General features: G+C 34.0%; 1 protein-coding gene across 1 annotated transcript; it reads right to left on the minus strand.

Moving 5' to 3' along the window:
* Positions 1-992: 992 nt before the first annotated feature.
* Positions 993-23,832, minus strand: LOC132565462 (transcriptional repressor NF-X1-like). The gene is made up of 23 exons (XM_060230100.1): positions 23,733-23,832; positions 21,752-22,993; positions 20,931-21,092; positions 20,394-20,471; positions 19,098-19,200; positions 18,688-18,759; positions 17,937-18,076; positions 17,315-17,405; positions 16,951-17,159; positions 16,252-16,383; positions 15,676-15,758; positions 15,104-15,218; positions 14,611-14,730; positions 14,290-14,369; positions 13,759-13,863; positions 13,082-13,210; positions 12,878-12,966; positions 12,032-12,127; positions 11,607-11,741; positions 11,266-11,332; positions 10,863-11,008; positions 5,779-5,886; positions 993-1,277 (listed from the first exon to the last, which is right to left on the minus strand). Exons 2-23 carry the CDS (start codon positions 22,956-22,958, stop codon positions 1,121-1,123), a joined length of 3,624 nt encoding a protein of 1,207 aa, XP_060086083.1. The 5' UTR covers positions 22,959-22,993; positions 23,733-23,832; the 3' UTR covers positions 993-1,120.
* Positions 23,833-24,014: the final 182 nt, after the last annotated feature.

Here is a 24,014-nt window from a genome sequence, read left to right on the forward strand (position 1 = left end):
GGTCTAAAAACCAAGTTTGTCTTCATTATTCAGAATGGTACCTTAGTTTTCAAATACAAGTTTTGAAAAAAATACCATTAAAATTAAGCTACCTTTACACAGATACACAGAAGGATTCCCATTGATCTAAAATGATACAATCTAAGCACAAAAGACAAAAATAATTTATTATCAATTATTTTTGAAATTGTAAAAGAACCCATCCTCCAGTTTTTTCCCCATGTGTCTTTCCAATTTGGGATATTATTTGAAAATGTGTGTAGAACTGACAACCACAGACTGCATCTACCAACATTTAATGATTTTTCTTTATTATTATTTTTTTACTTAATTTCAAAATAATTTACTACCTGGTATATAACAATCTGACAAACTCGTCCAGGAAACAAACATCCTAAACACAAAAATATTTACATCAACAATGTGATATCTTTCATGTGAAATCTGTAATATTCACTCATAACACAGCATACAAATAATTATTATGCAAAAGTATTACATTGCATCATAAATTTGAATTCCATAAACATGTATGTGTTATTTTAATCCTCAATTTTCATAAATTAAATGTATCTATTAATTCATATTTATAGCTGTAGAACACATCTATCACCAAGTTTCCTATAACTTCCTGTACTGAGGGAAACTGACATTTATTCAACACATGACAAATCATAATCTGTTTCTCATTAATAGACACTGAAATGTTATAATTCAATTTTTTTTTCTGCATGAAGATCTTATTATCAATAAAATAAGCACGCATTAAGCACTGAATAACTACTCCATGAATAACAAAAATATAACAAAGAAGGAAGCTTTACCAAGGCTTACATTATTTTGCATGTATCAATTACATTAATGTAGTCATATAAAGAAAACATTCCAATCAATTTCAAAAAATGTTCTTAATTTATCTACATTGGAAAAAAATTCTATTTTCGAGAAACACAATGTATATATTTTGAACTCAAAATTCAAATTATATCCAAGTTTGAAACGTAATCAAAGACAAAAAAAGCAACAAATAAAAGAAAGCAAAAGTGCAAGCTTATAACATGTTGGCTTTCATAATATGTCAACGCATAGATACCACAATATTTACATGTGTGTATAAAAATCAGTCTTCCGAAAAATCAAAATAATCAATCTGTTTCTCTGTTTTCATGTTCTTTTTTAGTACTGTCTGAGTAGCCTCCCTTGAAGCCCATGCCACAGGTTTCATTGACTGGCCGGGAAGAAGGGAGGTGCTTTGTTTTGCTGCAGAGGCTGATTTCCTGTAACACATGGAAAAAGACAGAAGTTGATAAAAATTCTCATGAGCCTGTTTAACACAATCATAGGAAGTATGAAACTTAACAAGAAAAATAAGATTTTATGTGAAACATTATTAACTTAATGTCACACCACAATATTATAAAAGGGGCATAATTCTCGAGAAAACTTTAATGTAAGGATATATAATTTTAGATATTGATGATAAGTGATTTAACTTTGAACCTCAGCTGTGACATTGACCTTAATAGAATGACCTGGATGCATACAAATACCCATCAAAGACTGTCACTGTAGTTATAAAACAATTGAAATATCTATAACTGTAACCTTGCCAATGTGACCTTAACCTTGCCAATGTGACCTTAACATTGTCAATGTGACTTTAAACTCTGCCAGTATGAGAGGATATATGACAGCATTTTGTCATTATACCTCCAATTTCTAATTCAAATTCACTATAATTTTTATTTTTGTAGGATCATTTTGGTTAAAAATGACATAATAGGTCAAATTACAACATAAATGACATGTACTGTATTCTATGGTATGAAAATAAGAATATAATGTCAACTCGTTTCCCTGAGGGTTGAGATATCCCCTATATCATAACTAGGGTGAAACATCCAGAAGATCTGGTCTTCCCTACTGTTACTGTGTGTGTGTATAACTGTATTTATCCAGTAATATACCTGACTGGTAGGCTATAAAACAGACATAACAAGAAAAAAAAGCTACTTTCTGCATAGTCTTAATTTAAATTGTCCCCTGACACAATATTTGTTTACACTATGCACTGTGTTATCTCAAGTCTAAATGTACATAAACCAATCCTGTTTAGGTCAAGGTCACTGTAATCACGCCTCAGTATACACTTACAAATAGCTAGGTCAAGCCAATTGGAACATAACCTTACTTGTCCAGGACAACATTGTAATCTGATAAGTATAGATAGTAAACATCATGTGTCATTTCTTCTAGATAGCATATTACATGCTCTCAAACATTTCACAAAGTTGTGTCATTTTTTGTAAAATAAGGCAACACAAACGATACAAATCCTCTCGCTCCCATTCATAATGAGGTTTGTTACAGAATACATCTAACAGTGTCTAGATAAATGACACACTAGCAAATTCATCCTCCGATAATTGATATAATTCTGTCTATATCATTAACACACATGTAAGCTATTTTCTCATCAACAGAGTACACCTGGAATGTTTCATAGAGTGGAACAATATGAAGTGCCATTAAGAAAAATACGAAGATAAGTATGTCACATAGTGATTGCAGATGTATTGGACATGATGAATGAGTTATACCTGTGTCTGATTATTTGTATTGTTAGACTTCACAAATACGTTAAGTTTGATTAAAATCCATTGAGAAATGAAGCTGCAAGAGCGATGACGAAAGTTTTCCATAAATAGTAACGATGACCTCAACGCTGAACTTTTCAAATGGAAACACTATCTAGTTCAAGGTATTATGATACTTGACCAATATCTAAAGCAAGATAAAAAATCTGTTGATAAATGCAGCATGTACATACAAATGCAACGCTATATCTCGCTATATCTCGGGGTGGTCACTGCAAGGGGATAATCAGAATTAATCATATCCAGACTTATTTGTTGTAACTTTCACTTGTGGTTAGAATACTCTACTTGTGATTGAGGGGAAGGACTGGGGACTAGGGATCATAACTCTGACATTACACTGAGAAATTGCCTTGGTCTGGGTAGAATTCATTACCTAATTAAGTTAATACCACTTTAACCATACCAGAGGGATAGTTTTCACATCTACCCATATATTGGTAGAATTTGAATAAGATAAAAATAGACAATATCTGTAGTGAAATCAGATATAATCAAAGATATAGTTATCTAGATTCCCCGTCCATGTTCATTTGAAAAATATAAACATTTAAAGTGAGCAACATGGAAAACTGAAATATTGAAAGCATTGATTGTTTATGTTCAGTTTAAAGTTCTGTTAAAGTGATCAATATAATAACAATTTAGTAGCATAATACTGCGAATATCAAAATCAGCTGATCGTACCTTTATATTCCCTTCTTTCATCAATGGTAATGATAGAATATTTGTCACTTCATTTCAGTAATGCTGGATCAATCAATGATTCTATTACCACTCAAAGTATGACAAAACAGTGAAATGGTTTATACACATCAATAAAATACATCACAGTATCATCTAATAATCAGATCTGTAAAATTGCAAGGAAGTTACTACCATTTAAACAAATCAGAATCATTGATAGTGCAACATCACTTCAAACATTGGACTTCTAAAAACAATTTTGGAAATTTACTATCATAGGTTTATTAAGGTTTTTTACCAACTGGTGAAAAGACCTATTGTTATTGTTCTGTTTCTCATTATTATTCTTATTCTTTTTCCATGATTTTGTGCCATCTAAATTTCCAAATCAGTGACAGATATGTTTATAGTCTTTTAAATGTCTTTTAAGATATGGTCTATATGTGTGTACTGATATCTTATTTGAAAAAAATGAAATTCCAATATGGCTGATATGATGTCATATGTCAAAAGTTTAAAAATGCAGTTCCTCAAAAAGTATTTACTGAACAGCTTTTCTGAAATGATATAGTAGCCAAAAAGTCCTGGACTAAATTTCATAATGGACATATAAATACCTAGAAAGTCAAACAAGAGATCCCAGAGAGATCTGGGTGTCCACCTTTGTTTGATCTTTATTTTCACTTTGAAAGTTGAATCTTTTCCCTTCTTTTGTCTTCTCTGTTTTTGCTCTTAAAGATACGGAATTTGAATATTCCTTTTCAGAAATAGCAATGATAATCTTTACCTGCCAAATCAATAATGGCTGCCTGGAAGCCATTTGTTTCTTCTGACCAGTCCCAAAATCAAATGAGCACAAGGAGAAACCAAAGGGAACATACATATAAAAACTGATAGATATCCATCAGTACTTCTTACTTTAGTGCTTTTTCTGACAAGTACCAAAATCAAACAGGCACGACAAGGGAAACATGCACATGAGATTTGAGAAAGATCTATGCTGCAGTTCTCAAGAAATAGCAATAACAAACTTTCAAAGTAAAAATCAACGATGGTCACCAATCAGCCATTTTGTTTTTTCTGATCAGATTAGAAATTAAATTGGCACAACTAGGGAACCAAGGGGAACCTACATATAAAACTTAAGAAAGAGCCATCCAGTAGTTCTCAAGAAATAGCAATATCAAAGTCAAAATCCAAGAAGGCAACATTTTGGCCATTTTGTTTTTCTGATCAAAATCACTATTACATAACTATAGACCAAGGGCAACCTACATAAGAAATCACAGTGGTCAACTGAAAATTAAAAAAAAAAGGATTGAGTTTGGATAAGACATCAAAACACTTCTCAATTACTGAAAAACCCAAAGTACTGATGTTTCACCATTAATATTTTAGGATAAAAGGCTACTAGACATGTTAATATAGTAGACTTTGATTCACTTTCAAGGTTACTGTGGTCAAGTGAAAATTATAAAGGATATCGGACAATCAAGAAGCAGCTTCATTAAATATGTGTAGAATATGTCGATAATCGAACCTGAACATAGGGTTAAGGTAACAGGTCTACCAAGCAAGTCTCATAATTCATTTGTTCCTTCAAAAGATAATGTGTGGAAAGCATTCAGTTAGAGTGCCGAAAGATATCAGCCAATCAGGTCACAGCAGTCTTATAAAATAAACATAGAATTGGCCGCTGATCAAACCTGAACAAAGAATTAACGTTATAAGTCTACAAAGCGAGTTTCCTAAAATTCTTATCATTCCTTCATAGGATAATGCAGAAATCACTCCCATAGACTGATTACAGAAATCAGCCAATCAGTCACAGTAGCCTCATTAAATATGCATGGAATTTCCAGTAAATCAAACTTTGGCAAGGAATTAAGCTAAAAAGTCTACCAACCAAGTTTCATAAAAATCTGACCAGTCCTATAAGAGATATCTTGCGGAAAGCAACATCCAGATGGACAGTGGGAACCCATTTGAATATCACTCGTCAACTTTGTTGGGCAGAGAATAACCAGGATAAAAAAATATTCTACATATTTCTACATGTCCTCTTTTCTCCAATTTCTCTGATTTTCTCTGATGGTAAAGGATGGTGAGTGAACCAGAGGGAAGAGAGAAAGCAATATAGGGCATAATTAGATACATGGCACAGATATAGAGATAAAAATCTACAACAGGAATGGGTGGGAAAGAGATTTGTTCTATGTCTTTTTTAATATCAAGGTAGATAACTCATCTTGGAACCTCCTTTATGTAATGAAGTGGATTAAAAGCAAAAAAAAAAAAAAAAAATTAAATAAAAAGACAGAAATGGGTATGACAGATGTTTTAGACTATTTTTATATAAAGAATAACAGGAAGTAAAACCTATGATAGGAAAGATCAGGGAAGAGATTTTACTTTATCAGGTTGGATAACTCACCTAAGGGCGTCCTCATCATGGACATGTGGTATAGGGGTAGGAGCTTTTGGGTGTAGTTCTCTCTGTATCAAGGCAGTCAGTGTAACAGAAGGTAACCAGCACTTATCTCTGAAAACAAATATTAAGCAAATTAGAAGACAACAAATAGACTTTTCCCCATAACAATGATACAGTAAGATGTTTCCCTATAACAATGATACAGTAAGATGTTTCCCTATAACAATGATACAGTAAGATGTTTCCCCATAACAATGATACAGTAAGATGTTTCCCCATAACAATGATACAGTAAGATGTTTCCCCATAACAATGATACAGTAAGATGTTTCCCCATAACAATGATACAGTAAGATGTTTCCCCATAACAATGATACAGTAAGATGTTTCCCCATAACAATGATACAGTAAGATGTTTCCCAGTAACAATGATACAGTAAGATGTTTCCCCAGTAACAATGATACAGTAAGATGTTTCCCCATAACAATGATACAGTAAGATGTTTCCCCAGTAACAATGATACAGTAAGATGTTTCCCCATAACAATGATACAGTAAGATGTTTCCCCATAACAATGATACAGTAAGATGTTTCCCCATAACAATGATACAGTAAGATGTTTCCCCATAACAATGATACAGTAAGATGTTTCCCCATAACAATGATACAGTAAGATGTTTCCCCATAACAATGATACAGTAAGATGTTTCCCAGTAACAATGATACAGTAAGATGTTTCCCTGTAACAATGATACAGTAAGATGTTTCCCCAGTAACAATGATACAGTAAGATGTTTCCCATAACAATGATACAGTAAGATGTTTCCCCATAACAATGATACAGTAAGATGTTTCCCAGTAACAATGATACAGTAAGATGTTTCCCCATAACAATGATACAGTAAGATGTTTCCCCATAACAATGATACAGTAAGATGTTTCCCAGTAACAATGATACAGTAAGATGTTTCCCCATAACAATGATACAGTAAGATGTTTCCCAGTAACAATGATACAGTAAGATGTTTCCCCAGTAACAACGATACAGTAAGATGTTTCCCTATAACAATGATACAGTAAGATGTTTCCCCATAACAATGATACAGTAAGATGTTTCCCAGTAACAATGATACAGTAAGATGTTTCCCAGTAACAATGATACAGTAAGATGTTTCCCCATAACAATGATACAGTAAGATGTTTCCCCATAACAATGATACGGTAAGATGTTTCCCAGTAACAATGATACAGTAAGATGTTTCCCTGTAACAATGATACGGTAAGATGTTTCCCCAGTAACAATGATACAGTAAGATGTTTCCCCAGTAACAATGATACAGTAAGATGTTTCCCAGTAACAATGATACAGTAAGATGTTTCCCCATAACAATGATACATTAAGATGTTTCCCCATAACAATGATACAGTAAGATGTTTCCCAGTAACAATGATACAGTAAGATGTTTCCCAGTAACAATGATACAGTAAGATGTTTCCCCATAACAATGATACAGTAAGATGTTTCCCCATAACAATGATACAGTAAGATGTTTACAGTAAGATGTTTCCCATAACAATGATACAGTAAGATGTTTCCCCATAACAATGATACAGTAAGATGTTTCCCCATAACAATGATACATTAAGATGTTTCCCCATAACAATGATACAGTAAGATGTTTCCCCATAACAATGATACAGTAAGATGTTTCCCAGTAACAATAACAATGATACAGTAAGATGTTTCCCATAACAATGATACAGTAAGATGTTTTAACAATGATAAGATGTTTCCCATAACAATGATAAAGATAGATTCTTCACCTTTACTTTTATACAGCATGTTGTTTCCCAGTAACAATGATACAGTAAGATGTTTCCCAGTAACAATGATACAGTAAGATGTTTCCCATAACAATGATACAGTAAGATGTTTCCCTATAACAATGATACAGTAAGATGTTTTCCCATAACAATGATACAGTAAGATGTTTCCCTATAACAATGATACAGTAAGATGTTTCCCCATAACAATGATACAGTAAGATGTTTCCCATAACAATGATACAGTAAGATGTTTTCCTATAACAATGATACAGTAAGATGTTTCCCCATAACAATGATACAGTAAGATGATAACACGGTAAGATGTTTCCCAGTAACAATGATACAGTAAGATGTTTCCCCAGTAACAATGAAACAGTAAGATGTTTCCCAGTAACAATGATACAGTAAGATGTTTCCCCATAACAATGAAACAGTAAGATGTTTCCCCATAACAATGATACAGTAAGATGTTTCCCCATAACAATGATACAGTAAGATGTTTCCCTGTAACAATGATACAGTAAGATGTTTCCCTATAACAATGATACAGTAAGATGTTTCCCCATAACAATGATACAGTAAGATGTTTCCCATAACAATGATACAGTAACAATGATACAGTAAGATGTTTCCCCCATAACAATGATACAGTAAGATGTTTTCCCATAACAATGATACAGTAAGATGTTTCCCATAACAATGATACAGTAAGATGTTTCCCCATAACAATGATACAGTAAGATGTTTCCCAGTAACAATGATACAGTAAGATGTTTCCCAGTAACAATGATACAGTAAGATGTTTCCCATAACAATGATACAGTAAGATGTTTCCCCATAACAATGATACAGCAAGATGTTTCCCAGTAACAATGATACAGTAAGATGTTTCCCAGTAACAATGATACAGTAAGATGTTTCCCCATAACAATGATACAGTAAGATGTTTCCCCATAACAATGATACAGTAAGATGTTTTCCCATAACAATGATACAGTAAGATGTTTCCCCATAACAATGATACAGAACAATGATACAGTAAGATGTTTCCCATAACATAACAATGATACAGTAAGATGTTTCCCAGTAACAATGATACAGTAAGATGTTTCCCAGTAACAATGATACAGTAAGATGTTTCCCAGTAACAATGATACAGTAAGATGTTTCCCAGTAACAATGATACAGTAAGATGTTTCCCAGTAACAATGATACAGTAAGATGTAACAATGATACAGTAAGATGTTTCCCATAACAATGATACAGTAAGATGTTTCCCCATAACAATGATACAGTAAGATGTTTCCCCCATAACAGATGTTTCCCATAACAATGTCAGATTTTTCCCATAACAATGATACAGTAAGATGTTTCCCCATAACAATGATACAGTAAGATGTTTTCCCATAACAATGATACAGTAAGATGTTTTCCCATAACAATGATACAGTAAGATGTTTCCCAGTAACAATGATACAGTAAGATGTTTCCCATAACAATGATACAGTAAGATGTTTCCCTATAACAATGATACAGTAAGATGTTTCCCCATAACAATGATACAGTAAGATGTTTCCCAGTAACAATGATACAGTAAGATGTTTCCCAGTAACAATGATACAGTAAGATGTTTTCCCAGTAACAGTAACAATGATACAGTAAGATGTTTCCCAGTAACAATGATACAGTAAGATGATAACAATGATACAGTAAGATGTTTCCCCATAACAATGATACAGTAAGATGTTTCCCAGTAACAATGATACAGTAAGATGTTTCCCAGTAACAATGATACAGTAAGATGTTTCCCCATAACAATGATACAGTAAGATGTTTCCCAGTAACAATGATACAGTAAGATGTTTCCCAGTAACAATGATACAGTAAGATGTTTCCCATAACAATGATACAGTAAGATGTTTCCCATAACAATATACAATGATACAGTAAGATGTTTTAACAATGATACAGTAAGATGTTTCCCCAGTAACAATGATACAGTAAGATGTTTCCCTGTAACAATGATACGGTAAGATGTTTCCCAGTAACAATGATACAGTAAGATGTTTCCCAGTAACAATGATACAGTAAGATGTTTTCCCATAACAATGATACAGTAAGATGTTTCCCTATAACAATGATACAGTAAGATGTTTCCCAGTAACAATGATACAGTAAGATGTTTCCCAGTAACAATGATACAGTAAGATGTTTCCCATAACAATGATACAGTAAGATGTTTCCCCATAACAATGATACAGTAAGATGTTTTCCCATAACAATGATACAGTAAGATGTTTCCCTATAACAATGATACAGTAAGATGTTTCCCCATAACAATGATACAGTAAGATGTTTCCCCATAACAATGATACAGTAAGATGTTTCCCAGTAAGTAAGATGTTTCCCAGTAACAATAAGATGATACAGTAAGATGTTTCCCAGTAACAATAACAATGATACATTAAGATGTTTCCCCATAACAATGATACGGTAAGATGTTTCCCAGTAACAATGATACAGTAAGATGTTTCCCAGTAACAATGATACAGTAAGATGTTTCCCAGTAACAATGATACAGTAAGATGTTTTCCCATAACAATGATACAGTAAGATGTTTCCCAGTAACAATGATACAGTAAGATGTTTCCCAGTAACAATGATACAGTAAGATGTTTCCCAGTAACAACAATGATACAGTAAGATGTTTCCCATAACAATGATACAGTAAGATGTTTTATAACAATGATACAGTAAGATGTTTCCCAGTAACAATGATACAGTAAGATGTTTCCCAGTAACAATGATACAGTAAGATGTTTCCCAGTAACAATGATACAGTAAGATGTTTCCCCAGTAACAACGATACAGTAAGATGTTTCCCTATAACAATGATACAGTAAGATGTTTCCCCATAACAATGATACATTAAGATGTTTCCCCATAACAATGATACATTAAGATGTTTCCCCATAACAATGATACAGTAAGATGTTTCCCATAACAATGATACAGTAAGATGTTTCCCTATAACAATGATACAGTAAGATGTTTCCCCAGTAACAATGATACAGTAAGATGTTTCCCCAGTAACAATGATACAGTAAGATGTATTCCTATAAAATGATACAGTAAGATGTTTCCCTATAAAATGATACAGTAAGATGTTTCCCTATAAAATGATACAGTAAGATGTTTCCCCATAGCAATGATACAGTAAGATGTTTCCCCATAGCAATGATACAGTAAGAATTCATACTTGTGTGCTGTTGCTACTACATTCTTCTTTGGTTCCAAATCATAGCTCTGTGTCTCGCAGCCATAGAACTCTGCCAGCTCATGTACGACTCTTCTCTGGTCACGGTTCATGGGAGGAAACTGATGAGAACGGTGGGGATGTTTGGACTGGAACAAAAATAACATGCAGTTCAATTCTGTAATTGTCCTATTCATATTTTTCTACCATAAATACTTTATTACATGCTATAAACAATTTATGAATGCATGTGATCTTGTTTTTATCTATAGAAGTTCAGTAATGCTTCATGTAATTTAACCTTTTAAGCATTCTAGACAAAAAATAAGGACTCATACGACATGTTGGATTTTGCCTTCCCACAGTCAGTACTCTTGATATAACACAAAGACATACAGTAGCTTACCCCTTTGGCATTCTGAACAAGATTAGAGAAAGCTTTGTCGATGGAAGCCACATTCTGAGGGTTGTTTCTGAAAAATGAAATTGCATACATCTTAAAAGGGGCAAGCGAGACACGTTTTTTCCTCCCTTTCCTTTTCATGTGATTCAAACAATTATTTCAGGTAAAAACAAAAATGCTTTTCAAGTACCTTTGTGCAATTTTTAAAAATAGAATAACAAAAGAACAAAAAAACTTTTAGGGTTATATAGCTTTTAGAATGTATTTCATTAGAGTGTTGTTACCTTCCAATATATATATACTTAAAAAACAAACATTATTTGTGTTTGTAGAAATCTATTCACCTGGCATATTCCTTCAGGAAGTCGTTATAAGATGGATTGCCAAGCTTGGCACTTAGGTCTGGGTTTTTAATTTCCAGAACTAGAGCCATGCGTCTGTTCCTTTCCATGATGGCACATTCTCCATCACACTCCAGTCTGTTGACAAAAATTAACATGAGGCCCAAGGCCCTTAACGATCATCAGACTATAAAGATATGATAAAATAGCAGTAGTAGTAATACAAATATTTATCAAATGATTAAACATTTCAGAATATTTTAGCAGTCAAAATGTAAACACTTCTCAGTTAATTTTTTGAGCTTAAATCAAATGTTTTTCTTTTTTGTATATGTTGAGTGTTATTATTTGTGATTTGCTGACAAAATCATCCAAGGATTTATTGATAAAGTTTGTATTTCTTGATTCAATTCAAAAAGTGATCTTACTGTCGTTTGGCAACTTTCTTGGCAGCAGATGTTAAATTGGATATATCCACTGTCTGTCCAGAGCCAACAGTGCTAGCTAGCGTTTGTACAGCTATCCTGAAGTCAAATGCAATATCAATGTCAGTCAAGTACATGTAAAGCTACAGAAGCTGTGTCTAGGACCAATATCACAGAGCTGTATCTAGCCAACATTTTCTAATTCAGACATACAATGATAAGAGTTCACACATCATACTTCAGAATGAGGACAGTTCTGGAAGGGATAGAGTTTTGAGCCCCTTGTACATTGATAAGTCAGGATTACACATTTGGTGTTCTGACCATTAGTGTTTTACCTATCAGTAGTCTGAAATAACTCAGATAATGTTTGTTATTATAAGTCAATGTGTCAATTCAATTCAGTGTAAATTTATTGATTCAATTCAGCGTAAATGTATCAGGTTTGTATGGAAAAAATATTTGGGAAAATAACTGTGAAACAAGTCATGTTCTTTAAAAAACAACAATTTTGTATCAGATTATCTATCAAACTTGTCTATAGAGGGTCTGTCAGGGCAGGATACACATGTGGCCTTTATAGACAGGTATAATAACAAAGAATTGTATTAAACTTAGAACTGAAACACATTGTCTTTATGAACAGGCGTTTGCTACATACAGGTACCCTCTAAACAGGTGTGTGTTACATACAGATGGATATTAAGGTTGGTTTGCTTATAACGAAACCAAAACCTTGTTAACTTTGATAGTCTGGTACACACAATGATGAAGACATATGCTGTGTATGTATCAGATCATAACTAGAGACAATATCCTGTCTACACATCACAAGCCAGGCTAACTTACTTCTGATATTCCTCGAGCTCTGGAGTTAAACCACCTGCCATACAGAACTGTCGTGCTGACTTTCTCCCACATGGGCACTTTATGATGATCTGAAACATACACCATTATGTGTACAACCAGATGTCAATCACTCAAACATCTACATAAATAATCTATCTTCTGTTCTTTAATAAAATTGTCCTCAGAGAAAAGTTAATACTGTACCTCTGCTTTGCACGGGACAGGTGGGCAGTCTTGACCACTGTGACATGGCACACCACATGGATGACCACAGACAGCCCGTGGAGTAGGGCAGGGTTGAACACAGTTCTTTCCATCTTCCTGACACTCTCCCTGTAATCAACATGTTCAGTGTTGTTAATTTAACAACCTCTGACCAAAATGTTCATAAACTTATCTACCAAGTAGTATGACATACAGTACAGTCTAAATATCAAAATTCAAATTACGAGCTGCCTATTGCAGCTTATTTGTACCACCCCACACTTTGCTATGTCTGTTTGTAGAGTTTGTCAACAGCCAGAATCATATTGAGGTAGGTCTCCATGTAACTGCCTGTAACGAAGTCACTGAACAACATATACAAGGGGCTTGATGTAGGCCATTTACAGCAATTGGGAATAGTGTCCTGTCAAAGAACAGAACCAACATAGCACAGGACTATCTGTTTCTTACCTCTCCGAAAAATGCAAACTTCTCTGAAAAGGAATCGCCAAATGACACACCTCAATATTCATCTGAGGTTGGAAGTCCAGTCATTAAGCAACTATATTTTCAAATCTCCTCGAAGACAGACTTTGAACAAAACAGAAACAGCATCTATTATTCTGCAGAGCAGATTGTGGTCACATGTAACATTACATCTAAACTCATATACCTACCTTATGACAGGTGCGGATACACTTGTGGGTACCACAGGGTAGTGCTTTGTCACAAGAAAGACCACACGAGATGTTGCTGATGTGACATGGGATGTTTTTCCTCAACTAGAGAAAAAAAAAAAAAAAAAGAAAAAGAAAATGAAGTACATATATGCTTTAAAATAGCTTTCTGAAGTCATTATAATGGTATTATCAATTGATTTTGAATTCACAGGGCACTGGCAATATGCCTACTTGTTTCGAAACTGATGTTTAGGCAGGATCAATTCCACTGAATAGTTCATTTTCATCGAAATTTGTTGAATCTTGGGAAACTGTGTCAAAACATTGTCATAGGACTACCAATTTGTATTTGGTTTAAGTAAAGTCACATGACAGTCAAACAGAAATAATTCTGATTGTCTTGAAGAAGCAGTATCAATGGTACTTCTATGATCATCAGATATTAAGATCTGAATAAGCAGGAGTTACCATCACATTTTCAAATAAAAAAATGAAAATTTTCAAAAAGTATTTCATTTATCTACCTACCTCATGGTTTCCCATGCAGTATTTTGATGTGAGCTCTGTGCAAGGGGGGCAATTCTCATCACTATGGCAATTATGACGAACTGTGGAACATAATGTCATTGTCAAAAGGTCTGTTGCTGAATATCATCCTGAATTTATTTTTCCTTTTTTTTTTCACCGATACTTATTATATACCTGATTTATTTATCAATAAAGTGTTTTCTAGACTATAACAACATCATTTCTTCTACCTACAATTTTCTCAAAATAATCAGGATTCATTTATTTTCAAAAAAAATGTATTGTGGTGATTAATTAAAGGCCCATGTGGCCTGTACAAACCTGGGTGGGAGCAGGAATGAGGGCGTGTACACTTCTTGAAGCATTCTGGTGGTTTGGCACCACAAGGAACAGGTGGAAACCTAACCTCACTACCACAGTAGCATGTCAGCTCCTCAAAACCTGAAGGATAATTACTTATTAAACCTGAATACCATCAAACTGAAATTCACTTAATCTAGAATAATAAGTTAAAGCAAACGAATATTGAACAAATAAGTACTGAACAAATAATTACAAGACAACATTGTCAACTTGAGACATGAGCATTATACAATTTTAAGATAGATTTTACCAAACACTCTATTTCCCCAATGTCAAATTTGGAAAGTTTACAAGTGAACAGTTATACAACAACTAATTAGCTGCCGTTAAATAAACAAATGAAATGCAATATTTTCTTCCCTGAATCCTAACCAGCTCTACAAAGTGACATGATTTTCCCATAGCATTAAATGGCTGAAGTGTAGGATGCCATAACTAGGTAAAAACTTACTTGCTAAGAGACAGGGAGGGCAGTATCCACGGTGACAAGGCTCCTCACACTTGTGAAGGCCACATGACAGTTTCTTCCCACATATAAGGTCACAGAAATGATCTTCCTTTTCAAGCTGTTCATTAAATAGAGAAGTTAGGATACAGATCATTTGTTAGAAGGTAACAATTCCTTCCAGTGACTCGATGTACATATCAACTGTACCATCTTAATTTGTGATGCTGCAGAAAATTTTATTTTTAATTTCCCAAATATTTATTTCCTATTGCTACCAATTAAATCCTGAATACAGGATAATATAAAAAGAGTTGTTCTATTCTCAACTATTTTCACTCCCTCTGCATATATTTAGGTCAGTGTTGGAACTGACAAATGTTTTTTTTTTGGAGAAAATACTTTAAACACATTTTTTAGAGATATTGAGTAACATTTCACTTCCTGAAAGGACAAGCAACTTTTGAAATCAGAACTTTTAGGGACACGTACTACACTGTTATTTTTTTGTCTATTATTTGTTTACTAAAATTCAATTTCATTGATTTTACTGAAAACCTTTATTTTCCTTAACTCACCACACAACATGTTTGTCCACATTTATGTCGGCCACACAGTCGTTTTTTATTACAACGTTTATCACAGTGGAATGGATTTTTCTCTGAAGAGAAAGAAAATTCTATATTCAAACAACACAAACCTGGACTTGTGTAGTAGAAATCCAAAGTTCAATATTACAGGGTTTTTCTATATTGCAGTTATGCACCAAATATCTACTGGACTCAAGTACTCCAAAATAAATCACTTCTGTCCATGTTTCAGTTCCATACACATTACAATTCAATTCAATGGAGGTTATCCTTTATAAAAACCATGAGTCCTGGGGGATACTTAGATGCTTAACAGGAAAATGCCCTCAATTAAAAAATTAATTTTAATTTTTCTGAATTTACAGCAAATGTACCACCACAAGCTATATTAATCTACCTTAGAAATCAAATTAAAAATCAATTTCTAAAACAAATGCATTTGGTAAGATTAGTTCTTGTCTTTTTAAAAAATCTTTAACGGCAAAGCTTTTATTAAACACAAATTCGGCACAAGGTCATTACAAAATGCTTTTTGTCAGTTTTTAAAGAGAGGTCATAGCTTACCAGTGATGATCTTGGCTTCTGTGCAAGGAAAGAATTTTTCTAGAGCACCACACCGACACTTAAGGAGGGTTTCTCCTGGACACGCCCCACAAACACCCTCATGACACAACAGCTTACAGATATGAGGATCATCTAGGGGACAAGATGTTTACATTGCCATTATCAGTATTAATAGAATGAGCCACAGCTGACTTGTCATATACTGTTTGCAACATCATTGAAGTTTACACAGTCTACTAGAAAACGTTGGCGAAACATGAATTTCCCCTGCTTCCATGTTAATAGATGTTGATGATGGGACTTTTGACCTTTTATTCTTGACCAGTGACCTCCTTCACATAATAAGGTGTAGAACTTGATGTCATGTTACTATGGGGTAAATACATAGTGTATGTGTTGACAGGGAATTGATTCTGAATGGAGAGCAACAAGACATATACAATGGATTAACATGGCCCCATCCTGATATCAAATGAGGGCAGAAATTGATCCTGTAGAGTATAACTTTTCTCAAACTTTGTATAAATGGAACAATGTAGAATCTATTAATACTGTTTCATTCATGTGTAGATTTCTGTAGATAATTGTACACTTGCACAAATTACATTAATATTTAGCAATAATTTCTTTTTTTCTCAAAGATTTCCTTCAAGGGTTTGCTTGCCTTCAATACAACAAGTATGCACATCCAAAATTTACCTGAAGGTCCACAGTTAAGTGTCTTGTTACAGATAGCCCCGCATGTGGGGATAGGATCGAGACAGCTTGTCCTTGGAGTAGAGTTGAGATCTGCAAGAAGAGAGGAACCACATGGACAGGTGATCACTGCCAACGGTGAAAGACTACATGGGTCACAAGGGCCTTCATGACATACCTCTTCACATGTGTGATTTCCGCACTCGAGTGTCCTAAACAAAAAATTTGTCAAAGAATTAATTTTTATTGAACTCCATAACTGTAAGAACCAAGTTGTTTTTAAAATTTCATGATTAAATCATGTCAGCTTATTAGAACAAGAAAAAGAACTTCATTCAAACAATGGATATCACCAAGGGTGACTCACTTTCCACAAGGTGCATTACAGCTGAAGGCAGATTGGAAAGATTCCTTAGTACCACAAATCACTTCTCTACTGGTGTGAGCTTTGTAGCATTCTGAAACACAAATTACATGTATTACTTTTTCATATGTGAACATGAAACAAGAAATGTAAAACTTTGTCAGATCACCTGTGAAGGATTGGTCTACTTTGCCTCCATTTTCAAGTGTGCTGCCAGTTTTCTATCAACACTAACAGTCACACTAAGACTTGCACTTCACTTTTCCCCCTTTGACCATTTTAAAGCTCTTTATTATCAGAATTAAATGCCATCTTCAGTCAGTGTTATTTCATTGGTCTCCACTGCATCAGAAAAGCTAAGATTGCTGAAAATCTGGGATATGTAGATGGATTTCTGACAGTTCTGAAGGTCTGTACAATGACTTCCTCATATACAGACCAGAATTCTGTACAGCAGGTGATATTACAAAGGCGATACAGTAAAATCATACCCTGTACAATGACCTCCTCACACACGGAACATGACCATGCATAACATAGAATACAAGAAAGTCTTACCCTGTACAATGACTTCCTCACACATGGAACAAGACCCTGCATAACAAAGAATACAAGAAAGTCTTACCCTGTACAATGACTTCCTCACACATGGAACAAGACCCTGCATGACAGGTGACCTTACAGAAATGTTTGCCACAGTTGAGTTGTTTACCACATTTTTCCTCACACTTGATAATCTGAGTAGCACTACATTTCATGGTTTGACTGTAATTAGAAAAACTCTACTTTATGGTAATTGAACACGATATATTGCTTATAGCAATATCAAGTTGGTGAGAGATTAATTTACTTGTGAAACAATACAACATTGTTTATTATTAAAAAACTTCAAAAGGAAGGTGCCAACATCCACAATGACTGAAATACAGTGAAAATTGAAAATCACTTCTTAAAACCAGCCTATCTGAGCGACCGAGACCAGAGATCTGACCAGCCAACCATGAAATCAACACCTGTGTTGACAGCTGTAAGCTTTGCCTTTGGCAGGTATGTCTGTCACGTGTAGGCTTTTTGAAACATTTACCAGTTGTCTGATGAAAGAAAATACGAAAATCTAAAGAAAACACAATTACTTGCATTTTCTTCCCTCCTGTTTCTAATACAATGCCTTTTAACATCAATATCTTCCAAAATTCTCATTCCTGAATTGATAATGAAAATGCCCCTACTAGGATAATAACTTTACACAAGGTCACACTATATAGCTCTTAAACAAATACTGACTAAGGTGATGATTTCTAGAAATACTTCTTTTTAACACGATCTTACCTCTACCCATTTCTGACTCTATCTAGCTGTAATTGTATTCAGCTTACCTAGTTTTTCCACAATCACAGGAACGACTGATGACAGCATTACATGGTGGACAGGGACCAGGATGACAAAGACTACAAAAGAAATTTAGCAGTCAGGTGAGGGGGTGGGCTTATTATAAACAAGGCATAGCATTTGCTTGTTATTCAACTGAGCATATGTGGGCTTATTAACAGGCATGGGCTTATTGTGGATAAATGTTATTACACCAGAATCAATGTCAAATATCCTGCCAAATAGAATGTACATTGAGGCAAGGTCATTTGTCATTTGAGAAATTTCAACTTTTGCAAGGGAAATCTTTTAATATTTTAAGAAATACTTCAAACAACTTGAATTTTGAAATGTCACTGAGATTGACAGAAAATTGTAAACGGTATTGGATTCCACCTAGTATTATCTTTTCACTCACATGTTACATGGATGTGGACAGTTATCTGCCCTTCGTTTACTGCACATCTCACCACAGCTGTGTGGAATCTCCATACGATTAAATTCAGGGTCTCTCACTTTGCCTGGTAATTTCAAAGATGTAAGTTGTAATCAAACCAATTTGGCTTAAACACGATTATATCAATACAAAGTCTACACCTCAATTTCAACAGCAATTCAATTTTACACATATTGGTATCTCAATTTTTCTAATGTATGACACAGAAACTTTTGAAAGTGTGATGGACCTTAAAAGTGTAATAGACTACAAAGATATGTCTTAAAACTGAACGGTGATTTGCCACAGAAGTGTAACTTACTTCCAAAGTGTGACTTACCAAAGACATGTGGTTTTGTAATTTCAATGAGTATGACATGAATCTGAAGATGTGCCATACTAAAAAATTTCAAATGTGGAAGTCAACATACTACAAAATATGTCCTATCACAGAAATGTTACTTACCACAAAGGTTTGACTGCACTATCACAGAAATGTTACTTACCACAAAGGTTTGACTTCACTATCATAGAAATGTTACTTACAACAAAGGTTTGACTGCACTATCACAGAAATATTACTTACCACAATGGTTTGACTTCACTATCACAGAAATGTTACTTACCACAAAGGTTTGACTTCACTATCACAGAAATGTTACTTACAACAAAGGTTTGACTGCACTATCACAGAAATATTACTTACCACAATGGTTTGACTTCACTATCACAGAAATGTTACTTACAACAAAGGTTTGACTGCACTATCACAGAAATATTACTTACCACAATGGTTTGACTTCACTATCACAGAAATGTTACTTACAACAAAGGTTTGACTGCACTATCACAGAAATATTACTTACCACAATGGTTTGACTTCACTATCACAGAAATGTTACTTACAACAAAGGTTTGACTTCACTATCACAGAAATGTTACTTACAACAAAGGTTTGACTTCACTATCACAGAAATGTTACTTACCATAAAGGTTTGACTTCACTATCACAGAAATGTTACTTACAACAAAGGTTTGACTGCACTATCACAGAAATATTACTTACCACAATGGTTTGACTGCACTATCACAGAAATGTTACTTACAACAAAGGTTTGACTTCACTATCACAGAAATGTTACTTTCAACAAAGGTTTGTCTGCACTATCAAACTGCAGCTTAACAAAGGAGTGTGACTAATTAATATAGATTTACTATTTAAAAGAACAAATGTGATATAATTACTACAAGTGTGACTTACCACAGAAACTGACTTACCACAGAAACATCTATACTGGGAAGGAAACTGATCACATTTGTTCTGACAGGCTGGACATCTCCATCCATTGTCCTCATCTGTAACAAACAGGAAACAATGATATTAGCCTAACAAAACCTTGAACATTTTATCTATAATGAACTGTCACATTCATAGCTTTGTATCACTTGGGTCTGCCAACACGTAATAAGTATACATATATATGTATATAAGTAAAACTCACTAGGATCAGGATTCCGCAAACCAGATAAATTACTGGGAACTGTCCCAGGTTGATACAAATAAATCACAACAGTGGGTGTTTTAATAAATCTTTATTCCTATGCAAAATTTAAACTAACGAGAAAAATATTTCAAAAACACCTGACTTAAAACATTCCTTTTTAAAATTTGTTTTGGACAGGATATTTCTATGGCTGAAATGCACATTTTAGAAATTATGATTTGCAGGTGATCAGGAAAGTCACCAGAAAAAATAGTTTTCTCATTACAAGATCTCACTTGTACTATATCAAACATATCATCAGCAAACTTACTTTCACCAACAGCTGTAGAAGACTTTGCCCATTTCTTGACACAACGTAGATGGAATACATGGAAACAATTAGAGCAGCTCCACACCGCATTATGACAGCGGACTGTCTCACAACACACCATACATTCATAAGAGTTGTTGGTCAACTGTTCAATCAGTACACCTTTTAAAATACAAGCATAAATTTTACCATTATAAATGATAGCAATAAAACTTCACTTCCATTAATGAAATTTACAAAAGAAATTACAAGCTTTGACTGAAGAAGTAATTAAACACAGTGAACACAATTTTATCTCTCAATTTCGCAATTGTATGCACCTGGAATCGTAAGTTATTGCAGTAATCTTTTTTCAGGATTCTTTCAGAAAAGTCCAGAACACCATTTCCAAAATTTTGATAAGTCCAATTACTACGAGATATAATGAGTTCTCAAAATTTCGAAGCGACAACCAGGGAAAGCATGAGTACAGCACTCGGATATCAATTTCAAAAATCACTCTTGTTGTATCCATTTCCATCAGCTTATAAATTTTATAATATATCATGTAATCTTTTTTTAAATTGTTAATAATTTATGAGTTATTCAACCTTAAAAAATGCTTGCCTTCTTTCATGTTTTTTATTAAGAGATCATGCTCTCATAACTTGAAATTGAATCTTCTGCTAATGTAATCACAAAATATATTGGGAGTGCCTAGATATGAAGCAAATGCATCATGCTGGTAAAAGATGGTCATCAGCTTACTAACTGTAAGTAATGATGCTGTAATCAAACCATAAATGATGATAGCCTGCAATAATATTCTAATAAAAATATACCTCTCTGACTTTCGTCCACCTTTCCAGAGAGTGTTCTTGCCATATATGGTCTATGACTTTGGTTACGTTGCCCTTGAAAATTCCTTGGCTTGTGGTACTTATCCCGGTCCGAATGTGGTTGTTTATTTTTATTCTGGTTAGAGGTATCAGAAGATATATCATTCTGTGGGTCATAGTCCTCATCATGTCTGCCCTGAAATGAACGTCCCTGATGTGGCTGTCTTCCCCTACCAGATCTCTGACCTCGTCGATCATTTAGTTGCTGCCTCTCCTCATATTTTGTGAATTTATCCTTGTTATTTTTTTTACTTTCTCCACTTGTGTCTTCTTTATTGAGGCCATAGTTACTGCTGGTATGAGAGACATTTTCTTCTTTTTTGCTGAATTTTCCATTATTTCTTTTTTCATTGAGACTACAATTATAATCTTTTTGATCATGTACACTATTTACCTCATGGTTTCTATTTCTTGATGAAAACGACCGTCTGTCTGGATCATAATTTGACCTTGATCCTTCAAATCTTCCTTTTCCACGTCCTCCTCTATTACTTAAATAACGTGGATCATTATTTTCAACATTATCCCTGTAACTGTCAAATTGTTGTCGCTGATAATTAGTCCCATTCAGATTTTTTTTCCCTCCCTGTAGATTCCTGCTATTTTTCTGTTTACTGGGTGCATCTTTTGCCTCAATTTTAGACTCCTTTTCAACATGTCCTTCATCATCAAAAGCACCATCTACATAACTCTGTAAATATTCATCAACTGAATCTGATGTCTCAACAACGGGTGTCTCTTCCACTACAGGGCTATTAGGGAATTTTTTTGTAGGATGATTTTGGGATTCATTATTAAATTTCCCTTTTCCCCTTGACGCACCTCCTCTTCTACCCCCCCAACCTCTGCTGTAACCAGGTTGCTGATTCATCTCCTGACCATAAAGTTGTAAGGATGCTCCAACCAGTGAATTATTATTGAAGCTTTGTGAAGGTGGGAAATACGGAGGTGGACCGATATGGTGAAATGGTTGAAAAATAGGACTTGGTGGAAATTGTGGATTTGGAGCTGGATAGTACATTTGGGTAGGATCAAAATAACCCTGCTGTCCTTGTTGAAACTGTTGGTTACTGTACATCTGTTGATTTGGATTCATAGTTGTTGATAATATTCTTGTGCTGTTATAGGATTCTTCACAAGCTACCGCCATTGGTTGAATCTTCTTTTCTTTTGGCTTTTCTTTTTCTAAAATTCAGAGAAAAAATTACATCAGAAATTCAAATTATCAGAAATCACCAAACTTTCAATAAACTACAACTACATGAATACATGTACAGTGTATGTCCCTGCTGCTCAGATTTCAAAGTTGTATTCATATCCCTGTCTGGCTCAGTTTCAAAGTTAAAACAGACCAGGAACCCCCTCTCAATTGAAAGAAACTACTGGAATGCCAATAAATTATTCTTTTCAATGAAATTTTCTCAATTTCAACAGAATGTTATATATCAAAGGGTGTGTTTTAATTTATCATAGACAGTAGGGAAATTTAATTTTCCATTACAAAATACACCTGTATTGAAATTATCAGATACAATAGTTAACATATGTTGTCTAGTTTTAAACAAATTCATAAATCCTTCCGAATGCCAATCTTGCCAATCATGTTTACAATATAATCCGTGAACTAGAGGTTAAAACGTTCTATAGAAATAGATAAAACCATTTAGCCCACTCACCCATCTTGGTGTGAATATAAATTTAATTACATTTTGTGTATCAATAACTTAATAGTGAACATTTTTAGCTTATCTTTTATCAGTATTTTTATCATATATCATCATGATTACTCATCAAATTACTACAACCGGCACATTGTTTTTCAGTTGCGACGCATTCAAAGCTCGCGACTACACCATGAAGTTGAACTGTTTCAACAGACTTGTGAAGTAATAGTCTATAGGCCCATTCAAGATATACTACACACCTCTTCCTTCTTGTAAATTGGCGTAATAATGCCCATTTTGATTTCTTGGTCGGATTTTTATACAGTTTTTATGACGTCATGCTAAATATAAACATTTAAAGTTATTTTAGCAATGAAGGTGTTGCACCACCAGACTTTGGCTTTGCGTCAATGTAGTCTTTTCCTGAAGACGCTTACGTGCAGATAAATTAAAAACCGTCGGTATTTTATATGTAAATAAAACATTGGTGATTACGAAACCAAAAATACAGAAATGAATGAATTATTCATATATAAATGTGG

This window comes from Ylistrum balloti, unplaced genomic scaffold, assembly GCF_031769215.1.
Source record: "Ylistrum balloti isolate Yb309-2 unplaced genomic scaffold, AGI_CSIRO_Ybal_v1 Utg369724, whole genome shotgun sequence".
NCBI classification, from domain to species: Eukaryota; Metazoa; Mollusca; class Bivalvia; order Pectinida; family Pectinidae; genus Ylistrum; species Ylistrum balloti.

Coding starts and splice junctions, on each gene's coding strand:
- LOC132565462 (XM_060230100.1), bottom strand. CDS start 22,958: ATGGCGGTAGCTTGTGAAGAATCCTATAACAGCACAAGAATATTATCA. Junction 18,077..18,687: donor TGTGATTGTGGAAAAACTAG/GTAAGCTGAATA, acceptor TTCTAATTACAG/TCAAACCATGAAATGTAGTG. Junction 17,160..17,314: donor TGTAATGCACCTTGTGGAAA/GTGAGTCACCCT, acceptor TTTTTTGTTTAG/GACACTCGAGTGCGGAAATC.